Genomic DNA, 26808 nt, shown 5'->3' on the forward strand with positions numbered 1-26808 from the left:
GCACCGTTGAGCAGAAAGTATAGTGTTCTTATAGAACCTTTGTTATTCTCTCCCTCTTCCTCTCCTCCTCTCCACTTGCCCCATCACTGTCAAAGTGCTATACCAGAGTGGTACATTTGTTACACCTGATGAGCCTACATTGACACATCATTATTACCCAAAGCTCATAGTTTACACTGGGTTTCACTTTTGGTCTTGCACATTATATGGATTTTGACAAATGTATAATGACATCTATCTACCATTGTTGTATCAGAATACATTGTAGTAATAGCATGGTACAGAATAATGTTTTTTTGTTTAGTTTTGTGTTTTTACCTGCTACCTTAAAGTCTTTTATCCCTAATAGAGTAGTTTTATTGCCTTAAGACTCCTCTGTACTTTGGCCAATCATTCCTCCCTCTCCCTTAACCCCTGACAACCACCAATCTTTACTGTCTCTGTAGTCTTGCCTTTTCTGGGAGGTTATATAGTTGGAATCATGTAGTATGTAACCTTTTCAGATTGTCTTTTTAGCCAATAATACGCATTTAAGATTAGTCTATGTTTTTTCACGGCTTTATAGTTCCTTTTTAGCACTGAATTTCATTGTTTGGATGTATGGTTTGTTTATCCAAACATGGTTTGTTTATTCGCCTACAGAAGGCCATCTTGGTTGCTTTCAAGTTCTTGCAAATATGAATAGTGCTGTTATAAACATCACATGCAGGTTTTCATGTGGACATAGGTTTTTTTAATTCATTTTTATTTTTATTTTTTTTGAGACAGTCTTGCTCTGTCGCCCAGGCTGGAGTGCAGCGGCGGCGATCTCGGCTCTCTGCAAGCTCCACCTCCTGGGTTCATGCCATTTTCCTGCCTCAGCCTCCGGAGTAGCTGGGACTACAGGTGCCCACCACCACGCCCGGCTAATTTTTTGTAATTTTAATAGAGATGAGATTTCACCATGTTAGCCAGGATGGTCTCGATCTCCTGGCCTCTTGATCCGCCCTCCTCGGCCTCTCAAAGTGCTGGGATTACAAGCGTGAGCCATTGCGCCCGGCCTAGGATTTTTATTTATTTTGGTAAGTACCAAGGAGTGTGATTGCTGGATCATATGGGAAGGGAGTCATTTTTTATATCTCACTGCAATTTTTGTGTTTAAGGCAGACTTTTTTCCAGGGGGAATGGTGAGGGAAAGCAACCAGGCCTTGCATTTAAAAGAACAATAAGTGGAACTTGAATAATATGCAGTATTTCAAGGCATTTATGGAAGATGAAAGAAAATTACAGTGTGGTCACTTTTTTCTTTCCCCCTAAAGTCTCACTTTCGCTCAGGTTGGAGTGCATTGGTGCTGTAATGCTATCACGGTCATGGCTCACTGTAGCCTCAAACTCCTGTGCCCTAGGCTCAAGTAGTTGGGACTGCAGTCGTGCACCACTGTGCCAGGCCAATGTTGTGTATTTCTAATGGAAGAGGAGACTAAAACCCAAGTTGTAGAGTCACAAAGTCTGAGCTGAGTACACACTGCCACACAGCAGCTTTGCTTTCCTGGGAGTTACTAGTGTCTGCCGAGCCAAACTTTAATCTTGAGTATTCCAAAATGAAAGCTTTGTAAGTGAAGTGCTATGTAAATGAAAAAGTAGGACCATTTTGATAAAGAAAGGGTTTAGGAATTTTTTTCTTTTTTTTTTTTGGAGATAGAGTCTCACTCTGTCGCCCGGACTGGAGTACAGTGACGCAATCTTGGCTCACTGCAACTTCTACCTCCCGGATTCAAGCGATTTTCCTGCCTTAGCCTCCCAAGTAGCTGGGACTATAGGGGTCTTCCACCTCGCCTGGCTGATATTTGTATTTTTTGTAGACACACAGTATTTCACCATATTAGACAGGCTGGTCTTGAACTCCTGACCTCAGGTTATCCACCCACTTCAGCCTCCCAAAGTTCTGGTTTTACAGGCATGAGCCACCCCACCTGACCAGGAATTTCTTGAGTGTAGTTCTGGTTCTTATTTTTGGCACTTCTTTCCCTCTTTTGTCTTTGTATTTGTTCAAAAATACTTTTTTTTTTTTTTTTTTGAGACAGAGCCTCTGCCTTGCCCATGCTGGAGTACAGCGTGCAATCTCTGCGCACTGCAACCTTCGCCTTCTGAGTTCAAGCAGTTCTCCTGTCTCAGCCTCCCAAGTAGCTGAGATTACAGGCGTGCACCACCATGCCCAGCTAATTTTTGTATTTTTAGTAGATATGGGGTTTCACCATGTTGGCCAGGCTGGTCTGGAACTCTTGACCTCAGGTGATCTGCCCTCCTCGGCTTCCCAAAATGCTGGGATTACAGGCGTGAGCCACTGTGCCTGGTCCTAAAACACATTTCTGATGTTGATACTAGGCCTTTGAGTTATTCCGGTTGCATTGTTGACTGCTTTTGAATCATGTGATGCTAGCTGAGAGACCTTATCTAGCAGGTAAACTGTGGATTACATGTTGTAAGCTTTTTACTTAATCAAGTGTGGGTGTTGAGGGTGTGATAATAGGGGTTGGGGCTTTTTTTTTTTTTTAATTATCTTAGATCCCTTAGGGAAATTAATACTAGTTGTCTCCTGCTGAAAGGACATTTGTGTAAATGAATTCTTTTATTCATTTTTTTTTAAACTCATTTTTTCCCCCACTAATGTTGGATGGAATTACTTCCTCCTGATTTCTTAACCTGCTTTTTGTTAGCTGTTTGTCAGGAACTTACTTATTCTCACTAATCAAGACTTCTAATATTGTGTTTACTTCCCTTTGCCAAGCATTTATTAAGATTTTATTTTTCTGAAAGTATGGTAAGGAGGACAGGTGAAAAAAACTATCAATTGACTGCTTACTACATATGCCATGAACGGCTCAGTGGGGAGCTTTCATCCCCATTTTATCACTAGGGAAACTGAGGCTTAGAGGCTTTGTCTTTAAGTTAGATGCTCTAGCATCCAACAATATACAAGGTGAAATAGTTTAGAATGCATACAATCATTTGAGGCACGCTGGCTACCTCAAATAGGTTATCTCCCTTTTAAGTTAATATCCTGTGTTTGCTCAGCACATATCAAACCGTAAAGCAGTAGAGTTAATTTTGTAAAATATATATACTATGATAGGGTATTGCATTCATATGTGCTGTTTGACATGATTACGATTGCCATTTCACTAGGGCAAATTTTCATTATCAGGAAAAATCACTAAACTGCTCATGCCTGCCCATTCAAAGGTTAGTAGGGTGTATATGTTTCATCACTTCTTGGGGGGGTGTAAAGGATTTGGGTGTGTGTGCACATATGTGTGCTCTATTATCAGTGTGTGACATTAGCCTGTTTTTCCTATAGGTTACAATAGGGGATAATAGGATAGTAATTAAGAACATGAACACTGGGGGTAATTTATTTGACCCCTCAGCCTCAGTTTCCCCATCTTAAAATGGGTAAGACTATTGTATAAGGATTAATGAGATAGTGTGTGCTGCCACTTAGCTGGTGGTTAGCCTGCCCCACACTCTGCAATGTTGACTGATCCTGTGGACCCTACCCGGTTTTCGGGTGTCTCAGAACAGGAAAAACAGCTGGTAAGGGACTTTGGAAATTACTTCCTTATTGTTTTAAAACTTATATAAACTATTTTACACATATAATTTTTTTTTTAACCTTATGTTAGACTAGATGTAGACCTTTCAAAGTGTCAGCTACATGTTAGTACAGGTAAACTTGAAGGTTAGGAGTTCATTCTAACACTGAAATGAGCTGGGACTTTATAATTTTACAAACCTTCACTGTCTTGTAAAGGTGAAGGCTAACACCGAATCCTCCTTGGTACTTTTCTGTGTATAAAAGGGATTTTAATATATATATATATCAAGTATACAGATATATATATATAATATATATATAATATATATATTAATATATATATATATCAAGTATACAGATAAGCTGGGCCAGTAGTTGACCTTGTTAGCTGGAGGGGGAAGGAATTATCTCTGGCATCACATTAGCGTGACATGAGCCAAATCGGCAAGGACACTGGTCTGTCATCTGCAGTGAGTGAAGTGACTAGAAATACTGCATATTCCTTGCCAGCCCTCAGACTGGTGTTAATTAAGTGTGGTTTGTTTTAATTATAAAATATTTTGGCCTGGTACAGTGGGTAACGCCTGTAATTCCAGCACTTTGGGAGGCCGAAGCAGGTGGATAACCTGAGGTCAGGAGTTTGAGACCAGCCTGGCCAACATGGCAGAACCCTGTCTCTACTAAAAATACAAAAATCATCTGGGTGTGGTGGCAGGTACCTGTAATCTCAGCTACTCAGGAGGCTAAGGCATGAGAATTGCTTGAACCTCGGCGACAGGTTGCAGTGAGCCAAGATCGTGCCACTGTACTACAGCCTGGGTGACAGCGAGACTCCATCTCAAAAAAATAAAATATTTTACTTTTAAACTGGGAGTTTGGAAATTTCAAATTAATCCTTTTGTTTTAGAAAGCTTTGGAAGACTTATCAAGAAGTCTCTCTTTTTCCTAATTTGTTTATCCCATATAAGTATCTTTTTCCAAAGTAAAGTTTTTAATATCCTTTGTTGAATGAGACCCTACCTCCATCTTATTTCTTCTAGGGTATAATTGACTTACTAGGTTTGTTGGAAATCCTTCTGCATGACTCTTCAGTACAATAATATCTCCAAGAAGTAATGTTTGTTAGGTAGGGATCTTATTTTTTACCCTCTAAGAGCAAGAGGCTGAGTGCAGTGGCTCATGCCTGTAATCTCACCACTCTGTGACACTAAGGCAAGGGGACTGGAGCCCAGGAGTTCAAGACCAGCCTAAGCAACACAGGGAGATCCTGTCTCTACAAAAATAAATCTAAAAATTAGGTGTGGAAGCACACTCCTGTGGTCCCAGCTACTTGGGAGGCTGAAGTGGGAGGATCACTGGAGCCCAGGATGTCAAAGTTATATAGTGAGCCTTAATCACACCACTGCATTCAAGCGTGAAGATCCTGCCTCACCAAAAAAAAAAAAAAAAGCTGGGAAGTAAGGTTTAAAGCTAAGGTTGCATTAGCCTGAGAAAGCTGGTTGGGATATGACAAAAGTAGGGTTTTAAGTATGTGTGTATCTGTGTCTGAGGTGTTTTTTTTTTTTTTTTCCTGATATGGAGTCTCACTCTGTCACCCATGCTAGGATACAGTGTGCGATCTCAGCTCATTGCAACCTCCATCTCCCGGGTTTGAAGGATTCTCATACCTCAGCCTCCCAAGTAACTGCTGGGATTACAGATGTGCATCACCATGCCTGGCTAATTTTTTAACTTTACTTTTAGTAGAGATGGGGTTTCACCATGTTGGCCAGGCTGGTCTCAAACTCCTGGTGTCAAGTGATCCACCCACCTTGGCCTCCCAAAGTACTGGGATTACAGGGGTGAGCCACCACACCTGGCTTCTCTCTTTTTTTTTTTTTAATTTTATTTTTACGTTTTTCACTCCTCTCCGCTCATACCTAGGTTTTAGATTTTTCCCCCAGCATTTTATTGCTGGTGTTAAATAGTTTTGGTTGTTTTGACTTCTGGTTATATTTTCTTATGGTGACATTTTTTGTTTCCTTCAAAGCTCACTTTAAAATATATCGGATTATATGTAGAACTTAAATTTAAAATTATGCAACCAAACTGGGCACGGTGGCTCAGGCCTGTAATCCCAGCATTTTGGGAGGCTGAGGTGGGCAGATCACTTGAGCCCAGGAGTTTTCAGACCAGCCTGGCCATCGTGGTGAAACCCTCTCTCTACAAAAAATACAATTAGCCAGGCATGGCGGCATTTGTCTGTAATCCCAGCTACTTGGGATGTCAAGGCTGGACAATCATTTGAACCCGGGAAGTGGAGGTTGCAGTAAGCCGAGATCACGCCACTGCACTCCAGCTTGGGCAACAGAGTGAGACCCTGTCTCGAAAAAAATAAATAAATTAAGCAAACAGCTAGGTTTGGTGGCACACGCTTGTAATCCCAGCTACTCCAGAGGCTGAAGTGCGAGGGTCACTTGAACCCCAGCAGTTCTGGGCTGTAGTGCGGTATGCCCATCCAGTGTCCACAGTAAGTTCATCATCAATCTGGCGACCTCCGGGAGTGGAGTGGAGGGTTGCCTAAGGTGGAGTGAACTGTCCCAGAAGCAGAGCAGGTTAAAACTCATGAGCTGATCAGTAGTGGGATCACACCTATGAATAGCCACCGCGCTCCAGCCTAGGCAACATAACAGGACCCTAGTCTCAAAAAAAAAATTAAAAATAAAAAGGACAACTCTTTTTTTTTTTTGAGACGGAGTCTCACTGTCGCCCAGGCTGGAGTGCAGTGGCGCTATCTTGGCTCACTGCAAGCTCCACCTCCCGAGTTCACGCCATTCTCCTGCCTCAGCCTCCTGAGTAGCTGCGACTACAGGCCCCCGCTACCACGCCCGGCTAATTTTTTGTTTTTTTTGTTGTTGTTGTTTGTTTGTTTTTTTGAGACGGAGTCTTGCTCTGTCGCCCGGGCTGGAGTGCAGTGGCCGGATCTCAGCTCACTGCAAGCTCCGCCTCCCTGGTTTACGCCATTCTCCTGCCTCAGCCTCAGCCTCCTGAGTAGCTGGGACTACAGGCGCCCACCACCTCGCCCGGCTAGTTTTTTTTGTATTTTTTTAGTAGAGACGGGGTTTCACCATGTTAGCCAGGATGGTCTCGATCTCCTGACCTCGTGATCCGCCCGTCTCGGCCTCCCAAAGTGCTGGGATTACAAGCTTGAGCCCCGGCGCCCGGCCTAATTTTTTGTTTTTTTTTTAGTAGAAGCGAGGGTTTCACCATGTTAGCCAAGATGGTCTCGATCTCCTGACCTCGTGATCCGCCCCCTTCGGCCTCCCAAAGTGCTGGGATTACAGGCGTGAGCCACCGCGCCCGGCCCATAAAGGCAACTCTTTTAAGAGTAACATCTCTATCACATGATTTTAGAAAATTCAGTTTTTAGATGGAAGACTAATCAACTTGTCTTTTTTTTTGTTTTTTTTTTGAAAGGGAGTCTCGCTCTGTCACCCAGGCTGGAGTGCAGTGGCTGGATCTCAGTTCACTGCAAGCTCCGCTTCCCAGGTTCACGCTATTCTTCTACCTCAGCCTCCCCAGTAGCTGGGACTACAGGCGCCCGCCACCTCGCCCGGCTAGTTTTTTGTATTTTTTAGTAGAGACGGGGTTTCACCGTGTTAGGCAGGATGGTCTCGATCTCCTGACCTCGTGATCCACCCGTCTCGGCCTCCCAAAGTGCTGGGATTACGGGCTTGAGCCACCACGCCCGGCCCGACTTTTCTCTTTTTTTCTTGCTATGTTTTATCAGCTACTCCTTTGTTCATTAGCACAGGTATTATAAGCCTGTCGACATGAAATTGTGTTACTGTACAGTAAATGAAAGTAAACCATAGGAATGGACTTAACGTCTTGTGAGGGTTCTGTGGCAAGGGAAAACAGCTTTCAGATGAAACTTCGAATTGGAGTAATTATAAAATAGTTTAAACTTGTCTGAGTTAATGTATCACCTTATTAAAAACTTAGTTTGAAAAGATATTTACAAGTAAAAATAGGATGTTCTGAAACCAGATGTGACCAATTTTAGGTAGTTGGGAAGGATAACTTTTTTAAGTAGATAAGCTAATATTCATAAACTTCATAAAATTTCTCTCTGAATTATATCCTCAGCTAACGCAAGTGTGAATTAAATCCTCAAGCCTGTTTCACCAGTGGTGGTCATAAGGAAAGTGTCCCTCTTGTTAATATATAGACCAAGTCTCTCTAGATTCCTCTAACATGCATATGAAATTTTACTTGCTCAATTGCAGCCTGAAATGATGAGTTTTGTTCCCACCACCTCTGCCTGTACCCTTCCTCATTTCCTTGAGGCATTTCTCATTTGTAAAGCTGGCTAAGCCTGTTTGTACTGTTGTGGCTGCCTTGAGGGCAGAATGAGTAAGTTGCGTGAGGAGCTATAAATCAGGAGGCACAGACTCATCTTTCCTTCCCTCAAGATCAGACGTGCAGCAAGTAATTCAATATATACTTATAAATTGATAGGGGAAAGAATTACTACTAAAACTTGTTTTCTCATTCCTCTCTCTCGTTTTCAGTGATGCTAAGGATCATAGATTGAAGAAACTGGCCTACTGAGGCTATGTGTGTGTGTGTGTGTGTGTGTGTGTGTGTGTGTGTGTAAGGAGATGGCTTGGGCATTCAGGAGGTTGGGTGACTTACAAGTTGTTACACAGCTTAGCGCCGCTGATCCTGGTTGTGATGGCTCAAAGGGAGACGTGTTGGGACGTGTTATGTGGCACCAAGGTAGCCAAATGTAAAGAACATATTCTTAGTTAAAAAGTAGAATTCATTAAAATGATTCTTCATCTACAAGTGTATTTTTAACCAGGCAGAAGTGCTTTCCATTTTTACTTTTGATCTCTGTCTGCTTTCGTTGACTTTTATCTATGAATTTATAAAACTTCTCACACACTATTGCTCAATAGTCAAAATCATAGCTGTCGTGTAATCCCACCTCCATTACCCAGCAACCAGATGACTGGGTGAACTACTGAACATCACAATCCCAGTGGTTTGTTTGAGATGGAGTCTTGCTGTGTCACCCAGGCTGGAGTGCAGTGGCCATGATCTCAGTTCACTGCAACCTCTGCCTCCCGGGTTCAAGCGATTCTTGTGCCTCAGTCTCCTGCGTAGCTGGGATTGCAGGCATGCGCTACCACATCGAGCTAATTTTTGTATTTTTAGTGGAGACAGAGGTTCACCACGTTGGCCAGGCTGATCTCAAACTCCTGACCTCCAAGTGATCCACCCACCTCAGCCTCACAAAGTGCTGGGATTACAGGCGTGAGCCACCATGCCCAGCCTTAGTTAGTTTCTACAACTGTTTGGTTTTGCTATAATCTATCTGTCAGGGTTATTACGAGAATTGGAAGAAATAGGGAGTGGTTGGCACAAAATGGTGTCCAATAAATGCCACCGTTTAAGTCAGTAGATCCTTTGAAGCTATAGAGATGGTGATAGATGGAAAGAGATCAGAGGAAGATGGGGGCCTACACCCAGAAAATGTTAAGACGGTCAAGAAGATAGCATAACATTATAGGAATAGTATCTAATGAACTCTTAAATTGACGATTGTGGCCAAGAACAGTTTTGGTGGGTCATTTGTGGCCTAGTTTGGTTCGGGGATTAAGATAAGAGTGCTTTCCTTATAGGGTGGTACCTGAGCAATGCTGAGAAGGCTAGGTAATTCTGCCATTAATAGATGAGACGAAAGCTTAATTTGAATGGAATATACTTCTATACTCCTTTCAAATCTAAATTTTCCCCATATTCTGTTTTGAGATTGATTGACAAACATTCCTGTGGCATCCTTTTTATCTGGCCATCTTTTTGTAATCTCCATTCTTCTGTAATAGGTCAGAGGTCAATAACCTTTTGCTATAAAGGGCTAGAAAGTCACTGTTAGGTTTTGCAGGGCACATTAGTGTCTGCTCACACAGGTGCACCTTGTTTTAGTGTGCTTTACTTTATTGCACTTCACAGTTGTTGTATTTTGTCTTTTTTTTAATTTTTGAGACAGGATCTTGCTCTGTCACCCAGGCTGGAGTGCAGTGGTGTACTTCTTGACCTCCCGGGCTCAAGCGATCCTCCCACCTCAGCCTCCTGAGTAGCTGCAATGACAGGCCAATTTGTTACTTTGTAGAGATGAGGACTTGATATCTCAGGCTGGTCTTGAACTCCTGGGTTCAAGTGATCCTCCCACCTCGGCCTCCCAAAGTGCTGGGATCACAGGCGTGAGCCACCGTGTCTGCCCAGTTTTGTTTTGTTTAAAATAAAAAAGAAAATGGAAGGTTTGTAGCAACTCTGCATTCAGCAAGTCTATTGACACCATTTTTCCAACAACATTTGCTCACTTGTCTCTCTGTCACCTTTCAAACGTTGTCATTATTCTGTTGTGGCGATCTGTAATCACTGGTCTTTGTTACTGGTGTAATTGTTTTGGGGCCAGCAGAGCAGGGCCATATTAGGTGGCAAACTTAATTGGTCAATGTTGTGTGTGTTCGGCTGTTCCAACTGGTAGTTACCCCTTCTCTCTCCCTCTCCTTGGGACTCCCTATTCCCTGAAACACAATATTGAAATTAAGCCAATTAACCCTACAGTAGCATCTAAGCATTCAAGTGAAAGTAAGATTTGCATATCTCTCACTTTAAATCAAAAGCTAGACATGATTAAGCTTAGTCAGGAAGACACGTCAAAAGCTAAAGTAGGCCAAAAGCCAGGCCTTTTGTACCAGATGATTTGCCAAGTTGCATAAAGGAAAATTTCTTGAAGACTCCAGTGAATATATGAATGATAAGAAAGCAAAACATTATAGGGTATTAACCTGAGCAAAGAGGAGAAGGCTGGGTCCCACTTGTCATTTATAGAAGACAGGGAAGTGTAATTTGAATGGAATATACTTATTGCTATGATATGGAGAAAGTGTGAGTGGTCTGGATAGATCAAACTAGCTACAACATTCCCTTAAGCCAAAGTGCAATCTAGAGTAAGGCCCTAAGTCTCTTCAATTCTATGAAGGCTGAGAAAAGTGAGGAAGCTGCAAAAGAAAAGCTAGCAAAGATTGGTTTATAAGATTGAAGGAAATAAGTCATCTCTACGACATAATTCAAAGTGAAGCAGAAAATGCTTATGGAGAAGTTGCAGTGAGTTATCCAGAAGATTTAGCTAACTGATGAAGGTAGCTACACTAAACAGCAGATTTTCAATGTACCAGAAACAACCTTCTGTTAGAAGATGATGCCATCCTGGACTAACATAGCTAGAGAAGATAAATCAATGCCTTGCTTCAAAAGTTGATTCTCTTGTTATAGGCTAATGTAGCTGGTGACTTTAAGTTGAAGCTAACGCTCATTAGCCATTCTAAAAATCCTAGAGTTCTGAAGAATTATGCTAAATTGACCAGGTGTGGCAACTCATGTCTGTAATCCCAGCACTTTGGGAGACCCAGGTAGGTAGATCATTTGAAGCCAGGAGTTCAAGACCAGGCTGGCCAACATGGTGAAACCCCATCTCTACTGAAAAATACAAAAATGAGGCCGGGTGTAGTGGCTTATGCCTGTAATCCCATCACTTTGGGATGCTGAGGCAGGTGGATCAGCTGAGGTCAGAAGTTCGAGACCATCCTGGCCAACATGGTGAAACCCCATCTCTAAAAATACAAAAATTATCTGGGTATGGTGGCGCATGTCTGTAATCCCACCTGCTCGGGAGGCTGAGGTAGAGGTTGCAGTGAGCTGAGGTCGTGCCACTGCACTCCAGCCTGGGCGAGAGAGCAAGACTGTCAAAAAACAACAACAACAACAAAGAAAACCAAGAATTACACTAAGTCAACTCTGCCTGTGCCCTCAAACAGCATCACAGGCTACCAAGGAATCTTTGATGAAAGGAAGAGGCAATGGATGTGGCAAACTTCATCGTTGTCTTATTTTCAGAAATTGCCACAGCCACCCCAACGTTTAGCAACCATCACCCTGATCCATCAGCAGCCATCAACATCTAGGTAAGATCCTCCAGCAGCAAAAAGATTGACTCACTGAGGGCTCAGATGATTAACATGTTTAGCAACAAAGTTGTTATGTTGTTTTTTATTTTTGGAGACACAGTCTACCTCTCACCCAGGCGGGAGTGTAATGAGGTGTTCTCAGCTCACTACAACCGCCACCTCCTGGGTTTAAGCAATTCTCTTGCCTCAGCCTCGTGAGTAGCCGGGATTACAGGCATGCGCCACCACGCCTGGCTAATTTTTGTATTTTTAGTAGAGACGGGGTTTCACCATATTGGCCAGGCTTGGTCTGGAACTCCTGGTCTCGAGTGATCCTCCCACCTCAGCATCCCAAAGTACTGGGATTACAGGTGTGAGCCACTGTGCCCCTCTGCAACAAGGTATTTTTGAATTAAGGCATGTACATTTTTTAAAAGACATAATGCTATTGAATACTTAGTACAGTCAAAACATAACTTTTATATGTAGTGGGAAACCCACAAAATTGTGTGACTTGCTTTATTGTGATATTCACTTTAATACAGTGCTCTAGAACCAAGCCTACCATATTTTCAAGGTATGCCTCTGTTTGATGGAAACACATCCATATTTTAGAGAGATTCATAAAACTTCATGTGAATTCCTGGTTTCACCCTCAAACCAAGTTCGAGCAATGTGTTTTGAAGAGTATACTTTTGGTAAAGAAGCACATTGGCCTGTGTTGACTCTGAGTGCTTGAATTGTTTCCAAAATTTGCTGTCTAGAACTAGCATCTGCTGTCATCAAAGGTGGACTATCCTACAGGGCTCCAAAAGTGTTCTATAATGGAATTTCTAAGCAAAAGTGGCAATGTGGAAGTAATGTCACATCAGTAATCTGTGGTGTCCATCTCAAACATTAGGCCAAAAAAGTCATTTCATACCTTGTATTGATAATGTCACCATATCTTGAAATTGGCATGGTCATTGCCTTGTGTGTGCTTTACAGCTTCAGAGAATTAAATATTCTAATTAACTTTGTTGCATACTTTGATTCAAAATGAAATGAAAATGCTCAGTATTCATTTGCTACAACTGGATAGATAAAAGTCATATTCCTGGTAATATCTCAGGACTGGATTGATTTGGCTCTTTTACCCAAAAGGGCAGTTGGAGCCTAAGTTGAATGACTGACTGATGGGAGGCAGCCATTCTGAGATTTCTTTTTTTTTTTTTTTTTTTGAGATGGAGTCTCACTCTGTGGCCCAGGTTGGAGTGCAGTGGTGCGATCTCAGCTCACTGCAAACTCCGCCTCCTGGGTTCATGCCATTCTCCTGCCTCAGCCTCCGGAGTAGCTGGGACTACAGGCGCCCGCCACCTCGCCCGGCTAATTTTTTGTATTTTCGGTAGAGACGGGGTTTCACCGTGTTAGCCAGGATGATCTCGATCTCCTGACCTCGTGATCCACTGGCCTCGGCCTCCCAAAGTGCTGGGATTACAGGCCTGAGCCACCGCGCCCGGCCCATTTTTAGATTTCTAAAGGAAGCTCGGCTAGATCCATCTTCCCTCTCTTGGCTTGGTATAGGTTTAATTTTGATTTAGAAGTAACCTGATTTTACCTTTCCAAAGTGTTTCCTTAACTTAATCTCACAGATTTAAATTTTGAGAAGAATAGTTCAGTCTCTCGATATGGAGCCTCTCAAGTTGAAGATATGGGGAATATAATTTTAGCAATGATTTCAGAGCCTTATAGTAAGTATTGCTTTTATAGTAGTGCAGTCCCAGAATTCGTACTATTTTTCTCTTACCCATACTCAAATTTCCTCCTGCAACTTTGTCTCCCTAATCACTAAATGATGACTTCCATGTTCTCATTTTTAGATCACAGATTTTCAGATCCAGAGAGAGTGAATTACAAGTTTGAAAGTGGGACTTGGTAAGTGCTCGAGTACTATTTATTTGAGCGTTTAAACTTGTTTTTGTTTATTTCGTTTTGTTTTAGGACAGAGTCTCACTCTGTTGCCCAGGCTGGAGTGCAGTGGCATGATTTCGGCTCACTACAAGCTCCGCCTCCCAGGCTCACGCCATTCTGCCTCAGCCTCCGAGTAGCTGGGACTACGGGCACCAGCCACCACGCCCGGCTAATTTTTTGTATTTTTAGTAGAGACGGGGTTTCACTGTGTTAGTCAGGATGGTCTCGATCTCCTGACCTCGTGATCCACCTGCCTCGTCCTCATAAAGTGCTGGGATTACAGGTGTGAGCCACCGCGCCTGGCCTTTAACTTGTTTTTGTTCATATTGTGCCACTTAATTCTTGTCATATTTTAGAAACTTTACTAATCCTTTTAGCTATCCTTTCTCACTGTTAGGTCATCTGTAAAAGAAGGTTGTATTAGAGCTTGGATATTGGGAATATCCCAATATTCAAGCTCTTTATGTATGTAATGACTTAGTGGCATCTTTAGTCACCCTGACCTTAAGTATATTATATGCTCGTATCCGTGATTGTTATTTTGGTCTCCCCAAACTATCCAATCTTTCACTTAGAAAATTTCCAAAGGAGAAATTGTAGGCTTTAATAGAGTTCACAGTTTTTACTGAGATAAAATTTTACGTACCTTCTATAAGTACTTTATTTATTTATTTATTTTCGAGACACTGTTGCTCTGTTGCCCAGGCTGGAATATTGTGGTATGATCTCTGCTCACTGCAACCTCCGCCTCCCGGGTTCAAGCGATTCTCGTGCCTACTACTCCCCAGTAGCTGGGATTACATATGTGTGCCATCACACCTGGCTAAGTTTTGTATTTTTAGTAGAGAATGGGGTTTTGCCATGTTGACCAGGCTGGTCTCAAACTCCTGGCCTCATGTGATCCACCACCTTGACCTCCCAAAGTGCTGGGATTACAGGTGTGAGCCACTGTGCCTGCCTATATATGTTTCTACTTTAAAGCCAAGGAAATAGCTGGGGAGAAGTATGAAGTGGTATCTGTTAGTGATCGCAGGTAGACCTGTTTATAAATCACTCTAATGAATTGAGTGTTTGCTTGGTCTCTGGAGTGATTTTTGCTTGGTCTCTGGAGTGAACAGAAACTTCTGACAGCTTTGCCCATAGAGACTTTGAGGCCGATTTAGTTGTGAAGAAAGTGACTTATTAAGAAAATGTCCTGAGAGAACTGAAAATATGAACTTAGGAGGGATGAGACATCAAAAGGTGTCAAAATATATAATAAGTGATTTGCAAGTGAGTCATTAAGGTGTAGGAACTCACAGGCATTTCTATGGACATTCTCTGGGATGGCTCCCTGGTTTGATGTGGGGGATATTTTAATGGCAGACTTCCTACCATGCACACATATTCCTCTTGCGGGTTACTTGTCAGCTTTATTCTGATCCTAAATTCAGCTGCTAAACTGGATTTAAACCCCACATGTATACTGGCTAGATTTGAGAATGAATTCAAACCTATATTTTGGAGTTCTAGGAATTTTCAGGACATGAGGGTACCAAGCAAACATTTCTTCTTTTTTTTTTTTTTTGAGATGGAGTCTCACTCTATTGCCCAGGCTCGAGTGCAGTGGCACAATCTCAGCTCACTGCAGCCTCCACCTTCCAGGTTCAAGTGATTCTCCTGCCTCGGCCTCCCAAGTAGCTGGGATTGTAAGCGTACCCCACCATGCCCGGCTAATCTTCGTAATTTTAGTAGACATGGGATTTTACCATGTTGGCCAGGCTGGTCGTGAACTCCTGACCTTGGGTGATCCACCTACCTCAGCCTGCCAAAGTGGTGGGATTACAGGCATGAGCCACCACGCCTGGCCTTCCTCAGCTTTGATAGATAGATGGTTTGCTGAGTAAGCTAGCTGTGTTGGGCCTACACAGTCAGCCATCTTTTTATAATGAACCACCTAAACAGTACTTTGAGCTGTACCCACATAATTTTTGAGGTTATAAGGAAAATCGAGTAGTGTTGGTAGTCTGAACATCAAATAATACATCCTGTGTAACTAGGCAGTTGTCTTGCAGGGGGTAATAGGTGTCTGACTTGCTAGCATTTATCATGCAACCTGAAGTTTTGCTTCATCCACAGCAGCAAGATGGAACTTATTGATGATAACACCGTAGTCAGGGCACGAGGTTTACCATGGCAGTCTTCAGATCAAGATATTGCAAGATTCTTCAAAGGACTCAATATTGCCAAGTTGGTTTTCTTCAATATCTATTTTACTTAATCCCAAAGGGGTAATGGATTCTCTTTTTTTTTTCTCACTGTATTTTTTTTCTACTTGCTATCTGTTTTATCATTCTCAAAGGGGAGGTGCAGCACTTTGTCTGAATGCTCAGGGTCGCAGGAACGGAGAAGCTCTGGTTAGGTTTGTAAGTGAGGAGCACCGAGACCTAGCACTACAGAGGCACAAACATCACATGGGGACCCGGTATATTGAGGTATGTCCTCAAAACCTGAACCCCTGGACATCGCGAATGAGAATTAACATAGGCTCAGAAACACTAACTTCTCTGTCTTTTCTCAGGTTTACAAAGCAACAGGTGAAGATTTTCTTAAAATTGCCGGTGGTAAGTGCCTTTTATATAATGTGGCTTTAGTTAATAAGAATATAAAAATTTTGCATACTTAAATTTAGCAAGAGTGGATAAATAGGGTCATGAATGGTTTTTATTTTCTAATGGAACATGGGAATAGATTTTCTTCCCCAGAAGTAGAAGCTTCCAGTAATAACAGTGAGCTTAATGTATAACACTTGTCTTAAGGCTTGAGCCAACCTACTATAGTTAAATAGCCATTAAAAATAGTACTATATGAAGGTGAAAAGGTGATATGAAGTTGTATGCATATGGAAAGGCTAGGTTGTTTTGTTTTGTTTTTTTGGAAACAGAGTTTTGCTCTGTCACCCAGACTAGAGTGCAGTGGCACAATCTCAGCTCATTGCAACCTCCACCTCCCAGGCTCAAGCAGTTCTTGTGCCTCCGCCTCTAAACGTCTGGGCTTATAGGTGTGTGTCACCACGCCTGGCTAATTTTTTGTATTTTTAATAGAGACGGTGTTTCACCATGTTGGCCGAGCTGGTCTGGAACCCCTGGCTTCAAATTGATCCTCCTGCCTCAGCCTCCCAAAGTGCTGGGATTACAGGCCTGAGCCACTGTGCCCGGCCAGGAAATGATATTCTTGAAAAGAGTCAGAAAACTGCTTTCAAACAGCTATGCTGCAATAACTGGGATTGTTGCACATGTGCTTCTAATTTTTCTCTAAACTTAACACATGAGTCACCAGAAACATAGTAGTTTTGGGTCTCACAGTATTTTTGGATACATATTTACGGTAATATGGTTAAAAAGAGGGTGGAACAGATGTGGTTTTTATCCAGTTATTTAGTGATTAATAACTTTAAAGGAAGTAACAGATGCATACAACATTCACTGTGCTTCTTTTTTTTTTTTTTTTTTGAGACAGAGTCTCGCTCTGTCACCCAGGCTGGAGTGCAGTGGCTGGATCTCAGCTCACTGCAAGCTCCGCCTCCCAGGTTCACGCCATTCTCCTGCCTCAGCCTCCCGAGTAGCTGGGACTACAGGCGCCCGCCACCTCACTCGGCTAGTTTTTTGTATTTTTTAGTAGAGACGGGGTTTCACCGTGTTCGCCAGGATGATCTCGATCTCCTGACCTCGTGATCCGCCCGTCTCGGCCTCCCAAAGTGCTGGGATTACAGGCTTGAGCCACAGCGCCCAGCCTGTCTGATTTTTTTCTATACATGTATCTAATTTGTAAGTTTCTTTTGCTCGTTCATATTGTTTTATAATTTCCTTTTAATGTATTATGAACATCCTACATTACTCAATTTTCTTAAATGTTAATTGCTACGTAGTATTATATGTACCGTAATATTTTAAAACATCTCTGTTGGAGCTGGGCACATGGCTTGTGCCTGTAATTCCAGCTACTTGGGAGGCTGAGACAGGGAGGACTGCTTGAGCCTTGGTGTATTTTGAGAATGGCCTGAGCAACATAGCGAGATTCTATCTGTAATAAATAAAATATCCCTGTTGAGCATTTAGAACACATTTCCAACTTTTGACTTTAATATATTGTGGTAAGTATTTTTAAATCTCTGTGTGTACCACTCATTAGGATAAATCTCTAAAAGCAGGATAGCTGAATCAAAAAATTGTGGACTTTTTCAACAGCCATTTGACACCTATTGCCAAATTATATGAAGATGACTTTCACTGTGTAAAAGAACATTTGTATTCCTGCATTACATAGCCCAGGTGAAAATTTTGCAGCTATAGAACTTATAGGAGCAGCATCCTGTTAACACAATTTGCTGGTATATTTTTGCTCCAGTTCATCTTTAGATAAACTCTAAGGCTTCAAAATTCAGGACTTTAGGAGCATTTCCAGAGTTCCCAAGCAATGTTTGATATTGTTTGGGGCCAAATATATTTGGAGTTGCTGTGGTTTTACCTAAATCCTGACATTTTGTGATAGATGCATTGCAACTTGGAGATGGCAAACTCAATTAATGTTTATATCATTTCTGGGATTTCATTGTATATGGGCAATGCGATAAGAATTTGCTATTGGGGCTGGGCTTGGTGGCTCATGCTTTTAATCCCAGCTCTTTGGAAGGCCAAGGCAGGCAGATCACTTGAGGTCAAGAGTTCAAGGCCAACCTGGCCAATGTGGGGAAACCCCATCTCTACTAGTAATACAAAAATTATCCAGGAGAGGTGTAAGGGTGTGTGTGTGTGTGTAATCCCAGCTACTCCAGGAGGCTGAGGCAGGAGAATCACTTGAACCTGTGTGGTGGTGGTTGCAGTGAGCTGAGGCACTCTAGCCTAGGAGACAGAGTGAAACTGTGTCTCAAAAAAAAGAAGCGCAAAGAAGAGTTTGCTATTAGGGAAAATGTTACTAGTATACGAGTTTCAAAGATACACATTTAAGTATTTGCTATATGACAACACTGTACAAAATGTTTTATGTTTGGCAGAATGTTGATCAATACTGAAAGTAGGTACCCCATATAATCATTATACTATTGTTTTTACTCAAGAGTGTTTGAACTTTTCTTAATTAAAAAAAAAAAAAGTAATTGAGTTACTTGCAGATGGTTTTCTTGGAGGGGGAAAAGTAATCAGGAAAAGATTTTTGTTTTTAAAGCCAAAGTGCTTTATATCTGTTACCCTACTTAATTTTCATAATTTATGACATAGGCAATCTTACAGACAAGAAAAGGCACAGAATTGAACTGGACTAAGATTATGCCCTAGTAAGCAGTAAAACCAAGATTGGACCCAGGCATTCTGGCTCCAGGACCTGTGCCTTTAACTACCACAATGACTTACTAGTGATCGGCCCATGATTTTATTGTGTTGCCAGCTTCCTAAATTAAGAAGGATGTTTTATGAAGAAGGGGAGGAGTAGGAGAAAATTCTGATTTCTAGGATGCTATTTTGAATTCAATAGGAGTGTGTGTCTTCATTATGAACTCAAGACATTGGGAGGGCTTTTATCACTTTAAAATCGGTAAAGTTGATGTCTTAACTATTTCTCTCCCTGCTTCCTAATATTTGTTTTCCCTAGGTACTTCCAATGAGGTAGCCCAGTTTCTTTCCAAGGAAAATCAAGTCATTGTCCGCATGCGGGGGCTCCCTTTCACGGCCACAGCTGAAGAAGTGGTGGCCTTCTTTGGACAGCATTGCCCTATTACTGGGGGAAAGGAAGGCATCCTCTTTGTCACCTACCCAGATGGTAGGCCAACAGGGGATGCTTTTGTCCTCTTTGCTTGTGAGGAATATGCACAGAATGCATTAAGGAAGCATAAAGACTTGTTGGGTAAAAGATACATTGAACTCTTCAGGAGCACAGCAGCTGAAGTTCAGCAGGTTGGTTTTAAAAATGAGTATGTTGTACCTTTGCATTGATTTCTGTTCTTTATCTCTGAAAACAGTCCTACATTACTCATTATGTTAAAATAAAACTGGCAAAATACTGAAAGTGTAACTGCATGAAAATAGTCTTGATTCTATAACCAAGAGATAGCCACTGTTATCCTGTACACACACAGAAAACATACTGTGTGTTTTTACAGAAATGGGATACTGCTATAGCTGGAATTTTGTATTCTGGTTTAAAACTGTATCTTGAAAGTTGACCCATGTCTGAAAAGTTTCATCTTTGAATATCTCATGGAAGTGCATACTTTATCTAGAAATTCCTCTAGTGTACATTTAGATTGGTCTTTTTCTACTGTAAGAAATTTCTATGTAAAATGCTTGAACTGTCATCAGTTTGATTTCTGTAGCATTGGATATAGAGCGTGAGCTTTTAAGGTTTTTAAAAGTGTTGCCAAATGTTATTTCCCAAAAGGCTTCATCAGTTTCATACCCTGCTGGTGAGCTTTGTCCTGTTTTTACTAGCTTTCCGCATGTGAGTGTGAGTGTGTGACAGAGTCTCGCTCTGTCGCCCAGGCTGGAGTACAGTGGCACACTCTCGGCTTACCGAAACCTCTGCCTGCCCCAGTTCAAGCAATTGTCCTAGGCCGGGCGTGGTGGCTCAAGCCTGTAATCCCAGCACTTTGGGAGGCCGAGACGGGTGGATCACGAGGTCAGGAGATCGAGACCATCCTGGCCAAAACGGTGAAACCCCATCTCTACTAAAAAAATACAAAACCTAGCCGGGCGAGGTGGCGGGTGCCTATAGTCCCAGCTACTCGGGAGGTTGAGGCAGGAGAATGGCATGAATCCAGGAGGCGGAGCTTGCAGTGAGCTGAGATCCGGCCACTGCACTCCAGCCTGGGCAACAGAGCGAGACTCCGTCTCAAAAAAAAAAAAAAAAACAAGCAATTGTCCTGTCTCAGCCTCCTGAGTAGCTGGGATTACAGGTGCCTGCCACCACACCCAGCTAATTTTTGAATTTTTAATGGAGATGGGGTTTCGCTATGTTGGCCAGGCTATTCTTGAACTCCTGACCTCAGGTGATCTGCCCACCTCGGGCTCCCAAACTGCTGGACTTACAGGTGCAAGCCACCGCACCTGGCTACTTTCAGTGTTTTTGAGGCACAAAGTGAGGCAATCACTTCCTCAAAATGTACTGAGATCTAGGCATTAAACCATTTACAGAATCTCAAGCTTTTCAACTGTTCTTGACTTACCAGCCACCAGCTGAACATGTCTTCAGGGATCAGTTTTTCTTTGTAGCAGAAATGGTATAGACTGCTTTTCCAACTTGCTCTTTACATAGCTTTTCCAACTTGCTCTATTTGTGTCCCATAGTAGAATAGTGATTCAAATGATTCCACAGATCTGCTTTGTAAGTATTTAGGATACTTATTTATTTCTGTGAGTTCATCAGAGTTTTGTGTAGCTTCTGCATCCCATATTATGTTGTGATTTTAAATAATTGTGCAAAGTTAAGAACCTTTTTACCTACTAGAATACCAAAATGATTTTTGTACTTAGAATAAGTATAGGTGAAATTCTAAATTATTTTTGTGTTCCATTGTACTGGTGCTCTTGAACCCTAAACTAGCTACATTCTTAGTTTAAAATTTAAATCTGGCCAGGCGCAGTGGCTCATGCCTGTAATCCTAGCACTTTGGGAGGCCGAGGTGGGCGGATTGCCTGAGCTCAGGAGTTCAAAACTAGCTTGGGCAACAAGGTGAAATCCCATCTCTGCTGAAAATACAAAAAAAAAAAAAAATTAGCTGGGTGTGGCAGTGTGCACCTTTAGTCCCAGCTACTTGGGAGGCTGAGGCAGGAGAATCGCTTGAACCCGGGAGGCGGAGGTTGCAGTGAACCGAGATCACACTGCACTCCGGCCTGGGTGACCAAGCAAGACTTTGTCTCCCCCCACCAAAAAAAAAAAAAAAATTATACCTTTTTGAAAATGTCATAAGTGCTGAATCTCTAAAATGTGCTTGAGTTTTCAAACATGGCACACATTCTTCCCAAACCAGGAGAAAAAACTAGATAGAGATGTGGATTCAGATCTTTACTTGGAAGGAGAGTTTCTTTTATGAAATCATGGCCTAGAATAAGCTACTGCAGGTCCTGGGCTACTGTGTGTTGGTTTGGGAATAGAGTAGGCTGCCTCTCTATGATTCTACTATGAGTTGCTTTTGGGTGTGTGTTCTCTCTACTTCTCCATCCCTCCTGATGTATTTAATAAGTTTTGGACTAGTCATAGGTTCTTCCACTGTTTTTTCTTCATTACTAGTAATCATTTTATTCAGTAAATATTTGAGCACCTCTTAATTGTCAGGTATCATAAGATGCTTCACCATTTCCTGTCCTGAGTTTATCTATTACTACACTAATTTTCTATTTTTGTTCTTCTAATGTTTTTGCTGCATCTGGATTGTTATCATTTCTTTTTTCTTTTTCTTTTTCTTTTTTTTTTTTTTGAGACGGAGTCTTGCACTGTTGCTCAGGCTGGAGTGCGTGGCACGATCTCGGCTCACTGCAAGCTCTGCCTCCTGGGTTCACGCCATTCTCCTGCCTCAGCCTCTCGAGTAGCTGGGACTACAGGCGCCCGCCACCATGCCCAGCTAATTTTTCTGTACTTTCAGTAGAGTCGGGGTGTCACCATGTTAGCCAGGATGGTCTTGATGTCCTGACCTCGTGATCCGCCCGCCTCAGCCTCCCAAAGTGCTGGGATTACAGGTGTGAGCCACCGTGCCCGGCCCCTGTTTATATAATTTCTTATTAAAGTTTTCCTGTCTCTTTTTCATGCCATTTCTCTGGTGGTGCTGTTTGATTTTTGTCCCCTCTTACTCAGATAGCAACTGAGCAGGGTGTGAGTGGGGAAATTAGTGCATGTTTTGGGGAGGGGTTCATTGATTCTTCTGTATTGTCAGTTTATGGGATGTTAAAGGCTAGAGTGATTAAGTTGTTCAGAAAACCTGGAGATGCCACAGATGGCATTTGCCTGAGGACTTCTAGTATTATGAACTAGTTGGCATGCTCTGAGGCAAAGGTGGACAAGAGCCTTGTGATATGAGTGTTGCCTAAGGGCAGTCTTTTGTCTGAAATTCGCCTGACCTATCACCATCCATTTCCAAGATAGCTGAATTCCGTGAATCTAGAAGATATGCAAGATCTTTTGTCTTAACACTGTCTCAAATTCACAGGGAAACTAAATTACTATTCACCTTTATAGTCAAGAAATGATTCTTTTCAGTTCTTTATATCCACCCATTCTGTTTTGTGCTATTATTCATTATATTTTAATATAATCCAGAGTGATTTTTGGCCTGTGATTCTTTTACTGGGTCATTCTCTGTTTCTTGGGTTTGGAGGTGTGGAGTATGAAGGTAATGAGGGGAATAGTGTATACTTAGTGAAATGATATCTAATGCATTGCTCAAAAGTCCATATTTAGTGATATGTTCAGAATTGTATAAAAAGCGGCAGCTTTAGGGATAATAGTCCCTCATAGATAGTGATACATTGTTACAGGTAGACACTAAGTGTTTAAGTGTTTTGTGTTGTACACCTCACCGTGTATTTGACAAAATGAGTATCATGCTTTCCCTGCTGAAATGCATGAATCCCTTTCTCCATTACTTCTCAAACTTGCATGTACTTCTGAATCACTTGAAGATTTAGTTCAGATGAAGAGTCATATTGATTAGGTCTGGGGTGAAGCTGGATTCTGCATTTCTGACGAGCTTCCCAGTGATGCCATTGCTGATCTGCAGAAAGCGGGGGAGTAGCACAGCTCTAAATCACTTCTGTTTTGCTTTGAGTACAGGTGCTGAATCGATTCTCCTCGGCCCCTCTCATTCCACTTCCAACCCCTCCCATTATTCCAGTACTACCTCAGCAATTTGTGCCCCCCACAAATGTTAGAGACTGTATACGCCTTCGAGGTCTTCCCTATGCAGCCACAATTGAGGACATCCTGGATTTCCTGGGGGAGTTCGCCACAGATATTCGTACTCATGGGGTTCACATGGTTTTGAATCACCAGGTAAGAAAGATACTTAGTGGAAAACTTGTTTGCTTTTTCTCACTACATATGAGAATATCTAATACTAGATATTAGATAATCTATTAGAAATATCTAATATTAGATATTAGTCTTTGATAAATAAAATTAGTCTTAGATAAATTTAGGTAAAATTAGTCTTTGATAAATAAAATTAGTCTTAAATTACTTACATCTAATTAAAAAGTACATAGTCCTCAGTTACACACTAAGTCTTTAAGGAAAGACTTAACTGTAAATACAAGAAGTCTTTAGAATGAACTGAAAATAATGCTATCATTAGTATAATAATTCAAATTCAGTTTTGATTCCTTCATCATATATATCCATCACATTATCAATAGCATCAAGTAGGCACCACATACATTATCAGTCTTGACACAATTTTTCTTATTTTGGCTATTCAACCCTGCAACTCTGCTGTAGTGTTACAGCAATCATGGATGATGCTTATTTTAACAAATAAGCATACCTGTTCCAGAATATTTTGTATCCATAGACTATCTAGAAATGGCTTATTTCATATTTAATATATACATGTTAGACATCAAATTACATTCAATAGCAAGCAAACTCATTGAGGACTTGTATCCACACCACCTAGAAAGAACAGTATGTGTGAATCGTAACAGGCTCTCAAATGTATTAATGAATGAGTTGCTGAGAAGCCTGTATCAAAATCTAATGGAATTCTTCTGTATGCAAATGTAAAGTATTTCCTAGATTATTGTCATCTAATTTTTGGTTAAAGAAAATTATGTTTGCTGGAAAATTAACAGTATCTTGTGCTGTCATAAGCAGCATAAAATTCTACAAACCCACAAGACAGGTATTTCTAATTGAACCTTTGGAACTTTTTTTTTCTTTTTTTTGAGACAGAGTCTCACTCTGTCGCCCAGGCTGGAGTGCAATGGTGTGATCTTGCTCACTGCAACCTCTGCCTCCTGGGTTCAAGCATTTCTCCTGCCTCAGCCTCCCGAGTAGCTGGGATCACAGGTGTCCACCACCATTCCCGGCTAATTTTTGTATTTTTAGTAGAAACAGGGTTTCACCATGTTGGCCAGGCTGGTCTCAAACTCCTGACCTCAGGTGATCTACCCACCTCGGCCTCCCAAAGTGCTGAGATTACAGGCGTGAGCCGCTGCAACCAGCCTGAAACTCTTTATTAAATGCAAAGCTATATTAATTTTTGAAAATGTTTTCTGAGGATTAAGGATTGAATGTAGGCTTATATTGAAAATACTCAATTTTTTTCCCCTAAATTGCTAATTTCTCACCTTTTCACTTGGAGATTTGGTCACTTTCATAACTGTAATCTTGTCTCACTGGAAAGCACGTACCATTGGATACAAGGAATCAGAAAACCATCCTGAACCCTTGCCTTCTATACCAGTTTTCTGCATCAGCACATGCTCATTCTAAATCTTTAGTCAATATTAATAGTATACAACTTGTTATCTGACCCTCAGCATGCTTCACTGGTAGGAGTTTTTAATGAATAAAATTGCCCACATTTAAGCATCACCAGGGAATTATTTGGTTTCTTATTGAGTCACCACTTCTAATAACCCAGAGGCCATTACTCTTTGATTAACAACAGTATTTGTCTCTCTTTGACTCATGTGACCTATTGCGATTACATTTGGGGAAAGGTTCTTAGATGATGGGCAAACTCTTAGCTGCCTTAAAGATGTTAGGTTTCTACCTTGGACTGGGTTTGTTGCTAGTTTCCCTGGTATGGTAACTCTAATGGTAACTTGCATGGTAATAATTTCATAGTTCTTTGAGAAAACCATAAAATAAGAAAGTAGTCCTATAAGCTGATCATGTCTTTTTCTCCCCCATAAAACATTCATGCTCAATAAAACTAAGGCGTTCTACCTCTGTGGAACACAAATCTACAGTCTTGGTTTGAAATAGGGGATTTTAGCAAGCTATTACTAATAGAAAATATCTATTAGTAATACCTGTTTGACCAAGGTAGAGCTGTAAGGAGTGAGAGAAGGGCTCCCAAGCAAGGCTGATGATACATACAGCTCTCACCAATCATCACTGGGCCTTGTACCTCCCAAATTCCTTGCCCCCAAGCTACATTCCAACCTAGGCCTCAGGGATAAGGGAAGAGTGAAAGGGATGTGGCAGGTCAGTGATGAACTGAGAGCCAAAAAAGAACACCGGTTTGTTCATTTTCCTGTAGGAGAGTACCTAAAACTCCAGTGCTGGTTCTGTTACTAGCTTTTCTCAATTGAATGAGATTTAATCAAATTTCTCAGAAGAGAATAAAAACTAATATACGATCCTATATTTTGAAATCACAGTCATCACAAGGAGACCCTTTCAAAACCTTGTAAATCTGATACTAATTAACAGACGTGAAAAAGGCCCATTTTCAGCTATGAGCTCTCAAAACTGTTTCTTAAAGGTTTTGTTGGTCATTCTGGTGATCAGATGATGAAATGCAAGTCAGGTTCCAGCAGACCACACCATCACCCGGATTTTGTGGCTGAAATATCTGTATTATGGGTGATTGTCACTTTGCATGTTCTGTAAGCAACCATTTCCTTGTTGAAGGAGACAGTCTCCTTTTGTTTTTATTCTTCCCCCACACACTCAGGGCCGCCCGTCAGGAGATGCCTTTATCCAGATGAAGTCTGCGGACAGAGCATTTATGGCTGCACAGAAGTGTCATAAAAAAAACATGAAGGACAGATATGTTGAAGTCTTTCAGTGTTCAGCTGAGGAGATGAACTTTGTGTTAATGGGGGGCACTTTAAATCGAAATGGCTTATCCCCACCGCCATGTAAGTTACCATGTAAGTTTTTCTTGGGTCTTGGCGCTATTCTACGCTATATGCTGGTAGGTGCTTAAGCTGCTTTTGTAACTCTCTGTGCCCCTGGTTCTTTCTGAGGCAGGTGAGGTGGTTATATAAGGCTCTCCCATCTGTAATCGGTAGTATCTGGTAATCATTTAAGACCTTGGTTGTGGACACCCATAATTAGAGATGCTACAGATACCTCCTTTCAAATTATATTCCTGCTTTTCCAGTGATAAGCACTTGATTTCTGAAGCTTAGTGTGCTCCAGATAAGCACTGACTCTGGGAGGCAACCTGGCTATATAGATAATTTTAGTACGCATTTAAAGTCAAAATAAAAGTATGGCTGGATTGTTTTTCTTTTCTTTTTTAAAACATACTAACCTTTAAGAAGGTCGGTTTGATGCACATGTTGCGTTGAACTTTTTGAGCATCAA

The 26808-nt window shown here is 41.6% G+C and overlaps 1 protein-coding gene across 7 annotated transcripts in view; it reads left to right on the plus strand.

Moving 5' to 3' along the window:
- ESRP1 (epithelial splicing regulatory protein 1) overlaps positions 1-26808 on the plus strand; it is a 75767-nt gene that overhangs the window by 8904 nt on the left and 40055 nt on the right. For 4 of the 7 annotated variants that reach the window (XM_033203508.1, XM_033203511.1, XM_033203512.1 and 1 more), the window contains exons 5-12: positions 13206-13304; positions 13434-13488; positions 15643-15753; positions 15866-15998; positions 16085-16127; positions 19150-19451; positions 23320-23538; positions 26171-26369. In XM_033203508.1, coding sequence (XP_033059399.1) covers positions 13206-13304; positions 13434-13488; positions 15643-15753; positions 15866-15998; positions 16085-16127; positions 19150-19451; positions 23320-23538; positions 26171-26369 — 1161 coding nt within the window. The remainder of the gene's footprint in view (positions 1-13205; positions 13305-13433; positions 13489-15642; positions 15754-15865; positions 15999-16084; positions 16128-19149; positions 19452-23319; positions 23539-26170; positions 26370-26808) is intronic. The other 3 variants (XM_033203510.1, XM_033203513.1, XM_033203507.1) reach the window with 1 other exon arrangement.

The sequence above is a fragment of the Trachypithecus francoisi genome, unplaced genomic scaffold (genome assembly GCF_009764315.1).
Source record: "Trachypithecus francoisi isolate TF-2019V2 unplaced genomic scaffold, Tfra_2.0 Lachesis_group7, whole genome shotgun sequence".
In the NCBI taxonomy this organism is placed as follows: Eukaryota; Metazoa; Chordata; class Mammalia; order Primates; family Cercopithecidae; genus Trachypithecus; species Trachypithecus francoisi.